This window comes from Buceros rhinoceros, unplaced genomic scaffold, assembly GCF_000710305.1.
Source record: "Buceros rhinoceros silvestris isolate BGI_N320 unplaced genomic scaffold, ASM71030v1 scaffold25487, whole genome shotgun sequence".
In the NCBI taxonomy this organism is placed as follows: Eukaryota; Metazoa; Chordata; class Aves; order Bucerotiformes; family Bucerotidae; genus Buceros; species Buceros rhinoceros.
In genome coordinates, this window is record NW_010420828.1 from 10734 (window position 1) to 26910 (window position 16177).

The 16177-nt window shown below is 41.2% G+C and overlaps 1 protein-coding gene across 1 annotated transcript in view; it reads right to left on the reverse strand.

Moving 5' to 3' along the window:
• MED13 (mediator complex subunit 13) overlaps positions 1-16177 on the reverse strand; it is a 51757-nt gene that overhangs the window by 7693 nt on the left and 27887 nt on the right. Inside the window, exons 10-21 of the mRNA XM_010139460.1 lie at positions 16002-16112; positions 13361-14044; positions 10211-10427; positions 9196-9280; positions 8691-8812; positions 7090-7180; positions 6703-6917; positions 6050-6246; positions 3923-4839; positions 2329-2496; positions 873-1096; positions 138-327 (exon numbers count right to left, since the gene is read on the reverse strand). Coding sequence (XP_010137762.1) covers positions 138-327; positions 873-1096; positions 2329-2496; positions 3923-4839; positions 6050-6246; positions 6703-6917; positions 7090-7180; positions 8691-8812; positions 9196-9280; positions 10211-10427; positions 13361-14044; positions 16002-16112 — 3221 coding nt within the window. The remainder of the gene's footprint in view (positions 1-137; positions 328-872; positions 1097-2328; positions 2497-3922; positions 4840-6049; positions 6247-6702; positions 6918-7089; positions 7181-8690; positions 8813-9195; positions 9281-10210; positions 10428-13360; positions 14045-16001; positions 16113-16177) is intronic.

The following is a 16177-nucleotide window of genomic DNA, read 5'->3' on the forward strand; positions in this document are numbered from 1 at the left end:
CCCCCCACGCTTAAAAACAGAAAACTGCAACAAATAATAAGACTTAATGAATAAACACAATGATTTATTTTCCTCTACTAGAATAGAGTTAAGTGGCAATTCTGTGAAATAAGAAGCACTAAAAAAAAAATTCCTACCCAGTTCGTATCTGCAAACTTGGGCGTATAGTTTGAGTTTGGAAAATGCTTCATTGTTGGCATTAGCTGTCTGCGAGAACCACTCTGTGACCAACTTCTCAGAAAGTTTCTTTGAAGCAGTAGGTCCCACTCTCATGATCCCATCAGGCAATAACTTACAGATAGGTCTGTGCTGACCAAGCCTGCATGACTGCGAAGAAGGTAAAATGGAAGATGCAAGATAAGGAACGCATAACCCTTAGAAACTGTTAAATATCACACAACAGAGCGGTACACATAAAGACATTCATCGATTAATTAGAGTATTCAAAGTAACAGTTTAATTCCAGAATACTATACCTGTATGAAACATTTTATTCTCATTTTTATTTCCAGGTTTTCCTAAATGCAGGACAAACAGGTTGATACTTCATCTCCTCTAATCTTAATTTCAATCCAAGTAATACATACATTTAAATAACTAAATGTAGCTAAAACCAAGTGGTAGTGCAGAGTTTTACCACTGTGTGGCGTTGATCAGATAAACGGCTATTACTAAAAGAAATGGTGAGAGCAGCGTGAACAACCCTTATCTTCCAAGTGCCCATTCCTAAAATCCTTTCTCGCAGCTTCCTGAGATAGCATTCTGTGCGAGCGTTTATATCACCTGAGACAAGCCTGATAAGTAGTTATGAGTATATATTAGGAACAGTCTTTCGAAAATCCATTTCACCGCTAACTCCATAAATAATGTACCTCATATATTGCAGTCAGATCCCTAAAGAAGCTTTTTGCTCCATTCAGCAGAGCCTCGTTCTCAGGGCACACCACAACATAAGCAACATCCCTTTGAGATCCGTAAGGTTCCAACATCAGCCTCTCCCAATACGGCAAAGCAAATGGAGACAGCACCAGAAAATCGTAATCATATCCCAGCAAAAACGTTGGGATTGGCAGTGGTTCAGGGGACTCATCAGTTCCTGGAAAAGCAAGACACATTTTCCAATATATTAAACAAAAAGCTTAAAATTAACACCCTGCTTCTAGGAACCATGAATAGACGAAAAACGCTAGTGTTCCCAGCATCTAACGGGAAATAGCACTGATTGTAAGCGGAATAGTTCTCGTTTTGACGGATACAAATGAAAATCCTGCATCTATGGTCCAACCCTCTGCAAAAAAAAAGCATCAGCTACTTATTTTTATTTGAAATCTCTCAAGGCCTCCGGAAGTTCTACAGTTGTTTAATATTTCTATCAGCTTATAGACAATCGGGAACAGACTTTTACTGTCCAGGAAGCCTTCCCCACGGACTGATCAAAAGGAGGGGGAAGAGTAAATACTCTAAGCAGATACATAAAGGACCACAGAAGGAAAAAAGAAAAACCAACCCACCTTAAAAACATGCATTTACATGTACCCTAAAAATATAATTACCGCGTTCTAAATATAGCTACAAAAGATCTGCTGGGGAAAGGTCATTCTTCTACAGAGTGGTAAATCAATCTCATATGCTAACGAAGGCAGTTTAAATCCTGAGTGCACAAAATTTACCTTGTATCTGTAAATGTGCATCACGTGTTGGCCACTCCAAATATTTATCATAGACAACACACTGGATAATCTCAGATCTTCAACATAGTTCTGAAACTACTGAGCAATAAAGCACAGTTTTTCAAGCATTTCAAAGCTAATATTTTTAACTACGCTAACTTTAATTAAAGTGGAGTAGTTCTTCTGAGTTAACAAAACAGAGCAGTTAACTATTTTTAACATTAAATCCCTCTTTAAAATTTCAGTCCCCCACTTGGACAAATGTCAGGTGATAACGTAAACAGTGCAACTGAAGCTGTTAATTTTAAATACACATAGCTTTAATTAATTTACTGCTTTAAGGAATGGAACTATTTTCTGTTTTTCTGAAGAGTTCTCCCCTGTCTAATAGCTCTTGTTAGTTTAAAGAAAAGTCAAACGCTGCTTAGAATTCCCACGGGCTGAACAGCACCCAGGCCCTGGGGGCTGGTGGCCGGGTGGCGCAGGGACGCACAGACAGGAGGGTACCCAGCCGTTACCATAAGAGCCTCTGCCAGCAATCTTGTGGAACGTGTGCCATGTGAGGGGGCCCTGCACGCCCCACGAGCGGACCGTTCGCTTTTTCTGAATCGCGTCCTGAAGAACCGGCTGCACAGACAGGAGGGTACCCAGCCGTTACCGTAAGAGCCTCTGCCAGCCATCTTGTGGAACTGCTGCCATGTGAGGGGGCCCTGCACGCCCCACGAGCGGACCGTTCGCTTTTTCTGAATCGCGTCCTGAAGAACCGGCTGGAGCGAGAGGAGCATACGGAGGATGTCCTGGGAACACTGCATGCTCACATCCACAACTGGAAGGACAAACGTAACAGGATACAATAAAGCCCTCCACAAACAACCCAGAATCCCAAACCACCTTGATTTTGTACTAGGTCGGTCTCTTCCAAAACGCACGTGAGGCCACCCGGAAGCCACGATGGAAAAGTTAAGCACACAGATTTTGAGTTCTCCCTCTTCCACACGCAGCCCATCATAAAAAAAAAAAAAAAACACAGCTCGATTTTTCTTCTCATTTTTAATCTTTTTTTGTAGAGTTTTTTCCCTTGAAAGCCTTACCATCTTACGATTTGAGGGGGGAAAAAACCCTAAAATTACATTTAAAAAACCCAAACGAGTCGTGCAACCCTCAAGCTGTAGGACCTTCCCTCCCAATAAAGGAGGGCTGGGCAGACTGCCACCCAGTGCTCGCTTCAGAGACGTCGAGTGAAGCCTCCAGCAGTCAAAGCCCATTTCATCAGCTCGCCACACGATGCCATTTAGTGCACAGCCTTAAAAAATGAGAAGCTGACACAAAACATGGTATGGCTATAATTTCATAGCCTTCCGTTTAGAAGTAGCTTTACATCTTTTTATCCTAAACACCAAGGTCACAGGAAGACTGAGTCATCTCCTGGGTGTCTGAAAACATTGATTTATCTATAGCTTGGGCTTTTAAACTTAATCCCCCACTGATACACAGAAACCTCGCTGTGTTCTGCTGTTAGTCCTCCTCGTTCTTATTAACAACTAGGAATCGCAGCTAACTGCTCTCAAAGTTTCGTGTTTCACTGTTCACCCTGCTAGAGCTGCTACTTGAAAAGACTGTTATTGAGAGCAGAAGCAGGCAAACACACACAATAAAGGGCATTCCATGAGACAGTGTTTCGTTAGTCAGGCCCTAGAAGGAAAAATCCGAGGATCTCTGGCAGATCCAACAGACAGTGAAGGCTACAACAACGCCTTATTTACCACACATGCCATTAAACTACCGCCCCCCTTAAAGAAGGGGGGGGAACTGGGGAGCCAACTGAATCATAAATCTTGTTTAATTCTACACAGGAGCCTTGACAATAGTCACCATTTGAGCCACCTACACTTCCTATGTACACTCATTCCACAGAGCCTCTGTAGATGCAGTCACCAAAAGCCGCTTTGAAAGAATGAGCCTAGTGAAGCGCTGCGGACAGTCACTGTGCTCTTAAATTCCCGACATAAATCTGAAACGTAACGTACAATTGATGGTAGCCAAGGCCTACACCTCACTTGGTTTATGGTACCAGCAGAGAACGAAAGAGGAATGGTTATTCTGAACACCATTAAAGTAGAAGTTTGCACAAGCGAGCAGGTGGAAAAAACAGTCTCAAGCATCCAATATTCACAAAGGAGAAATACAGAAAATGAACCCTTAAAAAAATTCACAAGTGAACAAGTATAAAATGAACTGTTTTCAATATTTACCATTTCTTTTTGACCAGTGGTGCAAGCAAGTAGTTTTCACAAGTGCTTCATCAACTTTCCCTCCTGACATATTGTCCATGAACTGCCGTCCATGCTCCAAGGCTAAGTAGCAGTCATTGCAACAATCCCTTTCTTCTACACGTACCAGGTTGCTAACTGCACCGACTTTGGGAATGGAATCTTGGTCTGCTGCTCCGAATGGCGAGAACAAGTTGGTGCATTGATCCTGCAGCAACAGTATTAACTCATCAGGCAGCTTCTCAGGTTCTTTGAGTCCTCCACTGCCATGTTCAATAGAAGTAGCTCTGAGAGCTTCAAAGCGTTTTTCTGCTTCTTTGCCGCACTCCGTATTACGTCCTAGAATATCCAATTCATCTTCAAGAAACAGTCCAGAACTGTTGCCAAATTTTCTATTCATAACAGCACTGAAACCACAGGTACACCTATACTGGGCCTCTTGTGTTGGATCAGGAATGTAAACTCCAACATCAGCACCTTTGATGTTCATATTGCAAACACATATGCAGCAGCTGTCAAAGTTACAGTCTTTGAAGAGGTTCATTACAGACTCTGAGAGGATGAGATTCACGTAAAGACTGTGTGCCTCTGGAATGGAAGGCACAGTTGCAGGTTCAACAGAATTAAGCGGTCTACATGTCGATGGGGTGGAAGCTGGTGAGTATAAATCAGAGTTCTCATATTTGACTGAACCCTGTGCACTTGCAGGTCCACCAGCTCCACGAGGTGTCCGAGGAGTCCTTGGTGTTCTAGGAGTTGGGAAACGAGGGGTGGAAGGAGAAGGGAGAATTCCAGCTCCACTGTTACTGGGAGGTGCGCTACTTGGTGGCATCCCAAATGGAGTATGAGTTTGTGGCGTGTACGCAGGGCCGTACTCTTGATCCATAGTGCTTCCATCCCTAACAGCAGCCACAAGAAGACGGAAATACTTTAAGTACACAACATACTGGTTTTGAAGTTTAAGACTTAAATTTCTAAAGAAGGACCTTTCTAATTGTTTTTTTTAAACTAGTCTTTCATAATCCACAGCAAGATTTTCACTCCCAAAGGAGCTTCAAGAGCATTTGTTCTAAATGACTTTGCAGGACTCCCACTGGCAGCACTGTTAAGGAATCTTTCCCCACCTCCTTTTGTCTCTTCCTTTGCACAAAGCTTCCAGGAAACAAGCGTGGTCAGAATAAATTACAAATTCTGTGGTTGTATGGAGTCTGAAGGACACCTTTTTTGTTCATGTTGTATTTACACGTTGTATTGACACACACTAAGAAAATATACCAGGTGTATCAACAGCAAATTCAGCTGGATCCATGAGGAAAGTATCACCTGGAAACATTTAACATTTTTCTTCCTAATCTGAGTATCTCCAAAGACTCATACAGCTAATGAGACCTGGAAACATACTGCTTATAAATGACCCTAACAGAAGCAACATCAGTATTTACTCCAAGATTTAATATTCATACAGTTTTATGAGTAAGTACATAGTCTCCTTGTTGCCTAATCCTTTCATACCAGCTACTAATGCAGAAGAAAATGAGTACACACTTTCTTCAGAAACTGCCAGCAAGACCATCACTAGCAAATGCAGATTACCGAAGTGCTACTGCAATACTGCTGTTACAGGCAGGGTCACACTGGGCACAGCTTCCAGTCAAGGGAAAGGTTTCCCTGGTCCCAGCACAGCTGAGATTGCTGCTATTTAAGAAAATAGTGTCAGAAACAGAAGTTCTACCTACTAAGCCCCTACAGAACCTACAAGACTGCCGCAAAAACAAAGTCCCAACTTTACATTTATTCTTGATTGTTACCATCTTCATTACTTATTAAAACTGGACTTGTACCATTAGGCTTCCCCTAGAAACCTTTAAATGAGACAATGAATAAAACGTATGCAGTTAGGAAGCTATTTGAGAAGACAGTCTCTACAACAAGGTTTAATCATAAGGATTTTTTTAAAGGCTCTTGTCAGTTGTTTAAACACAACATGTCTTTATAAGTATTTCTCATTAAAGATTTACAACAACAACAAAAATAAATTCAGGGGTACTTCCTACAGTGTGGATAACTGACCACCTTACAAAGCTTAACCATCTGCAGTGCAGGTCATACCCATCTTTGATGAAAGGCATGGCGGGTCCTGGAGGAAGTAAATCCAATTTTCCCACAGTCCAGCTCTGGCGATAAATGCATTCTTCTGGCAGTTTGATGGGAGGAAGACACTGGCTGGGAAGCGTCTTCAGTGGTGCAAACATGGAACATCCCACTAAAGCTTGACAATTCTCAGGTTTATAAACGTAAGAATAATCCTAGAAGTTAGACATGGTAAAGCATCAGCATGTGAATTAGATCCCTTCAGCAACTAAAATGCTTCTCAAAAAACTGTGACCAAGTTCAAGCAGTAGTTCTTTAATATTAAATCCTGATATAGCTGCCAAAGAGAAAAGTAGATTTACACACACACACACCACTCACACCCATGGTTCTCCAAAAAGCAACACAGCAACACAAAGCAAACAATGAACTACAATCACTGAAATGCATTCCTTCAGCTTACTAATAGCTAATTACCTATTACTCTTTCTTGAAGTTCAAGTGGCTAAATACTATGTACTACTTATTAGAACACGCATTACCTACCCCAGTGTAATGCAGGACACTGGCTACAAATTGTACTCAATTCCCCACAGTTTCTATTCAGGATTAAGTAATAAACTGAACAATAACCATTAGAGACATTTATCAGGACTATTTGCACTACTCACCTTTATTTCAGCAGGTTTGGGGCTGCAGAAACCCTCATCTACTTCAATTCTGAACTGAGCTCCCACACTAGAGCTATTCCCTTCAAGAACTGTTCCTCCAAGTGTAGTGTCCATGCTGCCATATTCCTTATTATTCATGTTCATTGGAGAAAATCCCATAATGTGTTGCTCCAGTGAAGGTGGAGTTGGATACATTTTATGGAGATCCGCAGTGCCTAATTTCAGATTAGAAGTAGGCTTTAGAGCATGAAAACATTCTGAAGTATTTGCTTTGTCTTAAAATTTCAGTAAGGGCAAATGAAGCGTATGTTTCCAAATTCCCACAACATATTAGCAATGAAATGTTTAGAGCTGGTATTCTCTTTAGAAAAAACAAATAAAGCTTACTTATGCATGACAGTGGGTCTAGATTTCCTGCTTTTGCCTCTTTGCAGTTGGATTTGTCATCAGCGCCATTCACTGTTCTTTTAGATCCAGGCTAAGAAAGAAGTATTGTAATAAAATCACTTCAGACGTGAACATGCGTTCATATTCCTGCTAACAGGAAATTTAGTGTGCAGTGGACATACAAAGTTAAGTCTTTGTATAATGTTTAGAAAAATTAAATCAGAAGCCCCATGCTAGCAGTTGGGGTTACACTTGTCCTCTCTTAACACATGTAACTCAGAGAATGCTTTGCCATCAAGTCATGATGATATTAAAACGAAAGACCAGTTCTAAAGGAACTCTCAGCCTGTTAGCAGACATATTAATAAAAAGCTAAATAGGGCTGCCCACAGTCCATCCAAAGAAAACCATACATGTGGTGGAAAATCACCACACGTCGTGAATAGTTGGGGCGGATAACGCAACAACAGCTTGTGTGCACACAAAGCCTTTATTGAAATACAGCTGCAGCAAACTGCTGCGGCACCTACTTACTGCACATTGCAACTGCGATTCTGACCCGCGTTCTCTCTTATCACAATGCTTTACAATCTTCTAGTAGTTGTTTATTATACGTGCCCTACTTGGATTGGTTTCAAGTGTACTCTCCTCCAATCAGCTACTGACCAAACCTCTCTGTCTCCTCCTAAACGACACGCCTCCTGCTGTTGACTGACAGCAGGCTAATTCGGCCTCTTCCCTGCCGGGGTCACTCCCACACATACACACTCCCAAAGCCATGCTAACATTACTGATGTTACCACCGGAATAGAAAAGAGAGAGAAACACAAATCCTGGAACAAGAGGTACAGGGAAGAAAAGGAAATTAAAAGAACGAGATATTTTACAATGTTTAGACAGTACTAGAGTCTACAGAAAATAAGAGCCTTCGTGTTTAAGAGCAAATACACTTGCTTTATATAATGATGACCTTTGATGGCTATTAAGATCCTTCATCCCTTACTCAGCTACAGCTTCCATTAAAGTTGATGGGCATTTTGTCTGGGTAAGGGGATTTGGGATTAAGCATGGAGCAAAGTACAGTTCAGAAAAGACAAGTGATTACAAACAGTATTGAAATAGAAACTAGAAAGATAATGGATTCAGCACTATCAGAGGCTGCAAGAGACCGTTCCAAGGTAATAGCTGCTGCAAAGAAGCAGATTATTTGGCAGAATGTCCACGTGTTTAAATGCCCCTTCTCTTACGGAAGGTGTTGTTTTGTTTCAGTATTACCTTTACTGACTAGTTAAACAGAACCTAGACTATAGGAAAAGAGCATTAGTACCACTGTCAAATCCATAAAATCATAACTAAAGGTATATTCAAGAAGCTTTTACTGTCTGGATAGTAAGGACATAATATCCAAAGCTTGTTTGTATCTAAGGCACGATTGTACGAGTCAACCAGAGCAGCATGTCTGCTATAGAGGAGCCGCAGCACTTGCTTATAGGCATGTTTCGCAACCTCCAGGAAAACCCCAACCCAAAACCTCAAAAAGACATACTGGTTCCCTGCAGGTTTTTGTCTAGCAGCTACCATTACTTTTGCACATCACTTACTGTTAGTTCATCTTCATCAGAATTGAAGAGATTGTCAAGGTCAGTGTAAGAGACCACTAAGTCTGTTTCGTGGAACAGGCTAGTTGATGCAGTGCGAGCATGAGCAGCAATACGTTGGGCATCTATAAAGAGAAACAAACGTTACAAAAACCCTGGCCATATATATTCATAAAAAAAAAAGAAGACATCTTAAGACAGTATTTTCACACAAAGTGGAAAAAAAAAAGGGGGTGAGGCATGGGAAAAAAATTATGGTCTCAGTTGCACTCAACTACCTTACACATAAGTGAGGTCCCTTCAATTTTGTATCATTCGGACTTTATAGTCAACATTTATCTGCAAGGTGCAACACAGAGAATGTGTTCCAAGCAGATTCCTAATTCTGAAGGGACAGGGAAATACAAACACCAAGTAAAAACTCCGTAGCCAATTAAAACTTATTGACTATTCAAGAGATCATTAATATAGCACAATTAAGAGAAGGAAGATAAAATAGTCTCTTTACCTTGCTTGACAGAAGGACTAAATAGGGACATGGCATCCTCTCCTTCGTGGGATAAAACTGTAACACTAGATGTCCCATCTTCGGCCTGTTAAAAAAAAAAAAAAAGCAGGAAAGTTTGCTTAAAGTAGTTGGGGAGCGGTGGATTCCCATCTCCCTATGGGAATCGTGTGCAGATCAGAAGCATCAGGTTCTCATTAGCCGCCTGGCTCGGCAAGGTGTAGTCTGGGGGCCTGGTTACTGGTATTTGCTCAGGGAGGAGGAGGCCTGGCACACAGAGAACACACTATTACCACAGGGATGATGGGCACAGCAAGAATGTAAATTGTAGTTTACATACGTTCCCCAATCGTAGTTGGGGAAAAATTTAAAAAGCAAGCTGAAAATTCTTGCTACAACACCTTATTGAAAAATACTTGATCTGAAAAGCAATACACTAACTATAGCAGTTACTGGCTGAAACTCTCAACGCCAGGAGCGCGTATACGGAACACCTAGTCCTAATAAACAAATTTATTTCATATACAAGTTCCCAACAGAGTTATATTGTCTCCTTTCTTGGAGAGCGTACTTTTGTTCTAAGTAGCAGCCTCATAGTTGGTACTGGCTAAAAGGCAAAGGAAAAAAAATTCAATTCACTGACCAGGCACTTAGAGCTCACCTACCCCCAACTTCTCCGCAGGTGAGCAAAGCGCTTGCCTTGCTCTTCCTCTCTTCCCCAAGCACCTGCCAACACCCATTTCTACAGAAAGGCCACCAAGCCAGATTGATATTTGTTCTGATCCAGCAGCGTTCTCCCAGTGTAAGCCAGAACCCTACTGCAACAGCACGGCCAGTGTGCCAAAGCCAGGTGTAGGTAGAGGCATGCTGCACAATTCCACTGATCACTTCTGCTAGAATCCCCCTTTTTTTAAATGTAATTCTAAATACATACAGAAGGATCTAAACTATATTTGGTGACTTAAAACAATTTGTTTTTAATCTCCCCACTGATTTGTAACCTCAGTCCGTTACTCACCTTGTGTTTCTTTCCGGCTTCCCTCTCAATGTTCTGCCTATCCTTTTTACTGTCAGGAAATAAGAATTCCACATCACCATCAACAAAGGCATAAGGATCGATTTCAGGTTCCTGGTCAGCTTCCGTGGCTACTGCTGCTAGGTATTGGTTTTTACTCTGATACTGTTGCACCAGTTCATCTGAAACCTTTAAAGGTTTCCTACATTGCACCATTAATCTGAACAGAAGAAAAATAAAAATCACAGAATAGCATTTATAATTTATTATGTGGACATATTTTTGCTTTCACACAGCCTTTACAAGAACAACTTCATTTTCCCTTCCCTCCTTCTTCCTTTCCACCCCAGCTTCAGAAAACTTTTGGGGAAAAAGATTAAATCATTAGTCATGTAGTGAAACGTCCTTACACACGTCAGGTACAGCAGTGTGAGTCATTCTGCCCATCTCTCCTCAAGCACTGTCAATTCAGATAAAGATTAGTAATGTCTCCTGGGTTGTAGCTGTCATTTATTAAGTACAAAGCTATTAAACTATCTATATCCACTAAAAGAAACTCAGCGGTTAAAAAACTACTCATTGCCATTCTCTACCCACGTCCAAACAAATGTTGAGAAAGAAGTGATGAAACCTGCATTTTCCGTATTTTAAGAACCTAATTCCTGAACGTTTAATTCATTTAAATGTAGAAAGGACACCAAGCCTCCCAACACCCAGCTGCGCCTGACCACAGTCAGCCCAACGCTGCTGTGCATGAGGCCCGGCTCTCCAAAAGGCACGGCTGCCCCAGCCAGACTGCAGCGGCTGCGGCTTCGTCAAGCACCATCGGCGCTTCTGCGTGGAGTAGCACTCGATGGAGTTGAGGATTTCCTCTTTTCTAAATCCTGCAAAAATTACCGTCAGAAACAAACAAACAGAAATACAGGAACAACTTTCTAGGATGAAGGAATTAAACACCAGGAAAAATAGAGCAAAAGCAAGCAGCAGTTTCCAGAATTTTTGGCCACTGCAAAGGAAGAGGAGTTAACAGCCAAATACTCAGGGAGGCGGCGGGGGGAATATATTCAGTAAGTTGTTAACTCAAACTAGAAACCATACAAGGGAAGATCACGTCTGGAACAGAAAAAAGAAAATTTTGAAGTAGAGCGTATCTTTATCTGATTGGCCAAAATGAATTCAAGGCAAGAAAAAAGCGCCGAAAGTCCTAGAAATGCACATCTTGAAAGAGCTGAGTTGTGCACTAGGTAATGTAAACTCAAACAGTGAGCACAAAACACGTGGCTAGGAAAACGTGCGTGAGAACAGACCAAAGCTACAGCGTATTTACTTCTTCTCACACTTTCCTGCACAGCTCAAGTCGATGTGAGTGCCACCAGCGGCCAGCAGTGGCTTTCCACTGCCACTACGAAACAGAAAATCAACCTGAAATCAGCCTTGTGAGCAGCTGCTTCAACTCTTCTACCACAAACCAAGCACCCTAATTCCTAAAAGAAACCAGAAGAACCCTCAGTAATGCAATACTGGTCACATTAAGAGTTTCCTTCTACCTGAACAGGAGAAAAAAAAATTAACCAAATAAAAAATTAAATTAATTTTTAAAAATAACCAAATTTTAAAAATTAACCAAATATAATCAACAGCAAGTGACAACTCTGGGTGCACTCAGGATGCATATTTTAATGCCTTGATCACAACCCTAAGCCAAAGTGTGTCACCTCTGCACACAGGTCCTGATCCAGTTCTGGTCAGACTGTTAAGAGCCTTGTCAGCAGCTGTTGCTTCCCACTAGCACCCTGTTCCTGCAGCACGGCTGAAAACGGTGGGTGACAGGAAGAACTCCTTACACAGGACACCAGCAAAGGAGACAATGCAGAAGGTCAAGGGGGTTTGTTTCAGGTTGTTCTTATGGGTTTTTTTGTTTGGTGGTGGTTCGGGTTTTGTTTGGCGACTTTAACTACTAAAGAAAATCCATATTGATTCTTTCTGCAGTAAAACAGAGCTCAGATTTACGTTTTAACACTAAAAACACTAGTGTCATTCTTCTCCTCCATTGCCTCTAAGCTCCATAATTTATTAAAACTTACGCAGTATCAAAAAAAAGTGATCAATTCCTTTATGCTGATTGAAATGGCAGCAGAGCGGAACATTTTAAAACCTGCTGCCGGACAACACTAGCTTTCAGAAATAAATTCTATTTATGCAGCAAAACCCTTTTTTAAAATAGTTATAGACTACACATACTTTATTTCAGGACAATATTAGCTTACGTTAAAATAAATTAATGTTCTCAAATATATTTCCTGTAGCTCCAAGGCTGCAGTTCTAACAAGGATCTAGTCTGACTGTCTCAGTATTTCTTCAAGCTAGACAGGCTTTGTTTAATGCACGAGAATTTCCTGTACGATCTGAGCGCCAAGAGCAGTGACAGCAGACACACCGGTCACTGGTTTTTTTGAATGATAACCTCAAATCTTTAAGCCTTTTGAGCAACAACACAGGAAAAATGCACCATGTGCAAGAAAGCCACTTTCTGACACTTATTCCAAAGAGAAATTTCTGGTACTAGAAAGTAGTTGGAGCCTATATTAAAGTTAACATCTTCCAGGAAACCAGGTGAGCTTCTTCACTGTTCCCACCAGTGAGTTTAATAGCAGCTCTTGTGAATAAAGACAAGAGCAGAACTAAGGTGGAAGAAACTTTCTCTGTAATAGGGTAAGACTGCAACTGAGACCATCGATGCTTTCTGCAAATAATGAAGAAAGCAAGTATTAAAATGAGAAAGTTCTGGGGTTTTTTTGGAGGGATGGGACACAATGACAAGGGGGCGCTTCAAGTCCCAAACAGGCATAATTTGGCTACAGATTAATTTTAGGGTAGAAACTAAACTTCATTGCTACCTGCTAAATCAGCATTCTAATGATACAAAGTCTTACTACGTATTTGACTGTGCTTCATGCTCACATTTCACAAGTATCCTCTGCGTACGGACAGCACAGAGAGTTATGCTCACGCACTCAGCGCTACTGCTCGAGCTGATGAGAACCACGCTAGGGTTTAGTGACGAGCTCGCTCATACTGAGAAACAACTGCCTTTGGCCTTTCGCAGTTCCTTCCCTTTCCCACGTTATTACTACAGTATTACACACTACTTACTCTGTAACTGATGTTACATTTTCCTGTCCAGCAGGTATTACTGGATCATCTCTCAACTTATCATTTGGAAGCTGAGGTGGTAAGAATTCCACATCCTTTTTCTTTGGAACTTTATAATACTTCCAAGTAGTATCAGCTTCATCTTCCTCCAAATTCACGGCAGTACCAATGTACATTGTAGGCTCTATAACTTCAGGAAATTGAGCTGGAAAAGGCTGAGACAAGCCATCAAGTCTGTCTTCCATTGTTTTTGTGGGAACCAAGGGGTCTGGCGTTGGCATCTGGTAGAAATGTTGACTCTGAGGAGTAGAAGGAGCTTTAGCCACCCCTTCATCAACAACGTCACATGGGTGAGGACTAAGTGGTGGTGGCTGAGGTGAATTTGCCATTTCAGCATTATGCATCTGAGGCGTTTTTGCTACATCATTAGTTCGGATGTTTGAAAATCTCACTTGACTATCTGGTGCAGTCATCACAAGCCTCTGACTCGCTGAATCTGCCTCCATGGCAACATCATCACTGATAGATACACGATGATGGAAAGGAGTCAAAGGGCGTTTCTGTGGTTTATCCCCTTTGTCTTGCTTCTCATTTGTCTTGTGCTTTGGAGCCGCTTGCTGTTGTTGGCCCACAGGTGGTGCCTGCCCCTGTTGACCTGAATTTCTTGGTTTGAGATTTTTGTGCCTGCAGAATTAATACAGGGGAAAATACTTCACATTAATCTTTCAAATATGTCCATCATGTTCTTTTTCACTAGATAAGAATCCACTTCTAAGCCGTTAAACAGCCAATTACAGAAGGCTGAAACTGATTCTGAAGCAAAGCTGCCTCTTTCTGACTACAACTTAATTTGAATGACTTGAGTAGCATTGCGAGATTTTAGAACACCATTTTAAAAACTGGAAGAGCTGTCCCACAAGCCAAGCACATGCATAATCCTCAGAGATGGACAGTATTTTAGAATGCTTTTAACAGAAATAGATAGTCACACTGTTGCTTTCAACTGCTGCCAATACTGATGAATCAGTAGAACGACACATGAATTAGTGAATGACTTCCTGAATTCAAGCATCAATACTAACCCATGGTGCTGTCCAAGTCTTTATGGGTTAAGGAGCGGAAAATTAACATCAAGAATCTAGAAACCAAGCTCAGCCGTACAAAAGCTATTTTGAAGCTTTTGTAGTTATTTACATACAAATTTAGCAAGCACGGAAAGCAGAAAAACTTGATGTCTCGACTGCATTAATACAGCTGGGTTTTTTCCAGTACAAATGCACTTAAACTCATACATTTAATCTTCAAGTTCCAGATACCAACTTTCTAGATCATCTGACAGAATGAGACATCTGAAATACCTCAGTCTAGAATGAAATGTTTATGACGAAGCTATTGAACTGCATTCACATCCTTAGTGCCTGCATATTCTTTGCCACTTTCCATTGGGAAAGTTAAGAAACCAGGATTAGGCCGGAATAAAAGAGGTATCAAAGTCTACTTTTACTTTAAACCCTCATGCACATACACATGTTTTTCACCACTCAATTCAAAACACAGAGAGCAATAAGGGGCCTTTGCAATTTCTCTTCAGGCAACTGCCTATTTCTACTACACACCCCACACAGTTAATTTATTGTCTTCTCTTAGCTAATGTTATCACACCTAAATTCTCCTTTAACAGGATATTTAATCCTCCTCCATCTCCCAGCTCTTCTCAGGACAAGTATTTCCACAGAACTTAAACCAACCATTTCAATAAAGGAGGAAAAAATGCTTTTCTTTCAAAATGCTTCATCCTCCAGACATTAACTTTTTTTTAGGATTCCAATATTCGTTGCGAGGTAATCAGCGTAACATTTACATCAGAGGAAGTGCTTAAACCTTTGCAACACATCAGTCACCTAAAGATTAGCATTCTGCCACGAGTACAGAAGTGGAGAATTCACCGAAATTAGCGTTTCCATTATTTTCAGTAATTGTATTAACAGTCTGCGTCATTGCAGTTTCAAAGCAAAAGTCATAACACTGCAAGTTAAATCCAGACTTGCCCACTGTGTTTTGATCCCTTTTTTTTCCCCCCAGCTAATATAAAAAAATATACTGGCAATCAACTAACAGAAAAGCAGTTTCGTGTACAACTACCCATGGAATGCCACATTTCCCAAAAAGTAAAGCAAGTTTGGGGTTTTTTTTCATATTCATCACAACACGACACTACAATCACCTCGCTGCTGATTTAAGAGCTTCCTTCCTTCAAGGCTGACACCACAGCTCTCTAGAAAAGGTTCTTACTCCCTAAATCACTAGGCTTTCCCTTTCCATTGCAGCCCGAGACATTGTCCATGAGCTCGTTTCTACCCATATACAGGCCTAAGGAATTCCAGCCCCAGGCTCAGGAATTGCCACTGAACTGCCAGTAGGTCCACTCAGATGATTCGCTTGAATAAAAACTCGGCATTACTTCAGTGGGCAGAGTTTCAAGACCTACAATGACATTTAGGATACAAGATACTGATTTTGTTACAGCTTTCCTACAAGCAGCTATTGCTTAATTACTCCTAAAGGAGTCATCACGAGCCCTCTCCTGAGCACTTCAGTCTCAATGTACATTGTTGGACTGCGGCTTTGCCAAGTGCTGTACCTTGAACAATTGCAATTTGTCCTCTGCGTGGCTTCAACAAAATCCCAGGACGCTACCTTGTCAGCTGTCTCTTCATCACACAAGCCATTTGATGTAGCAGAATACTTCCTCCTATGATTCAATACCGGGAGAGTTATTTGGGATCAACACATGTTCTTTCCTTATCTTCTGCTGAA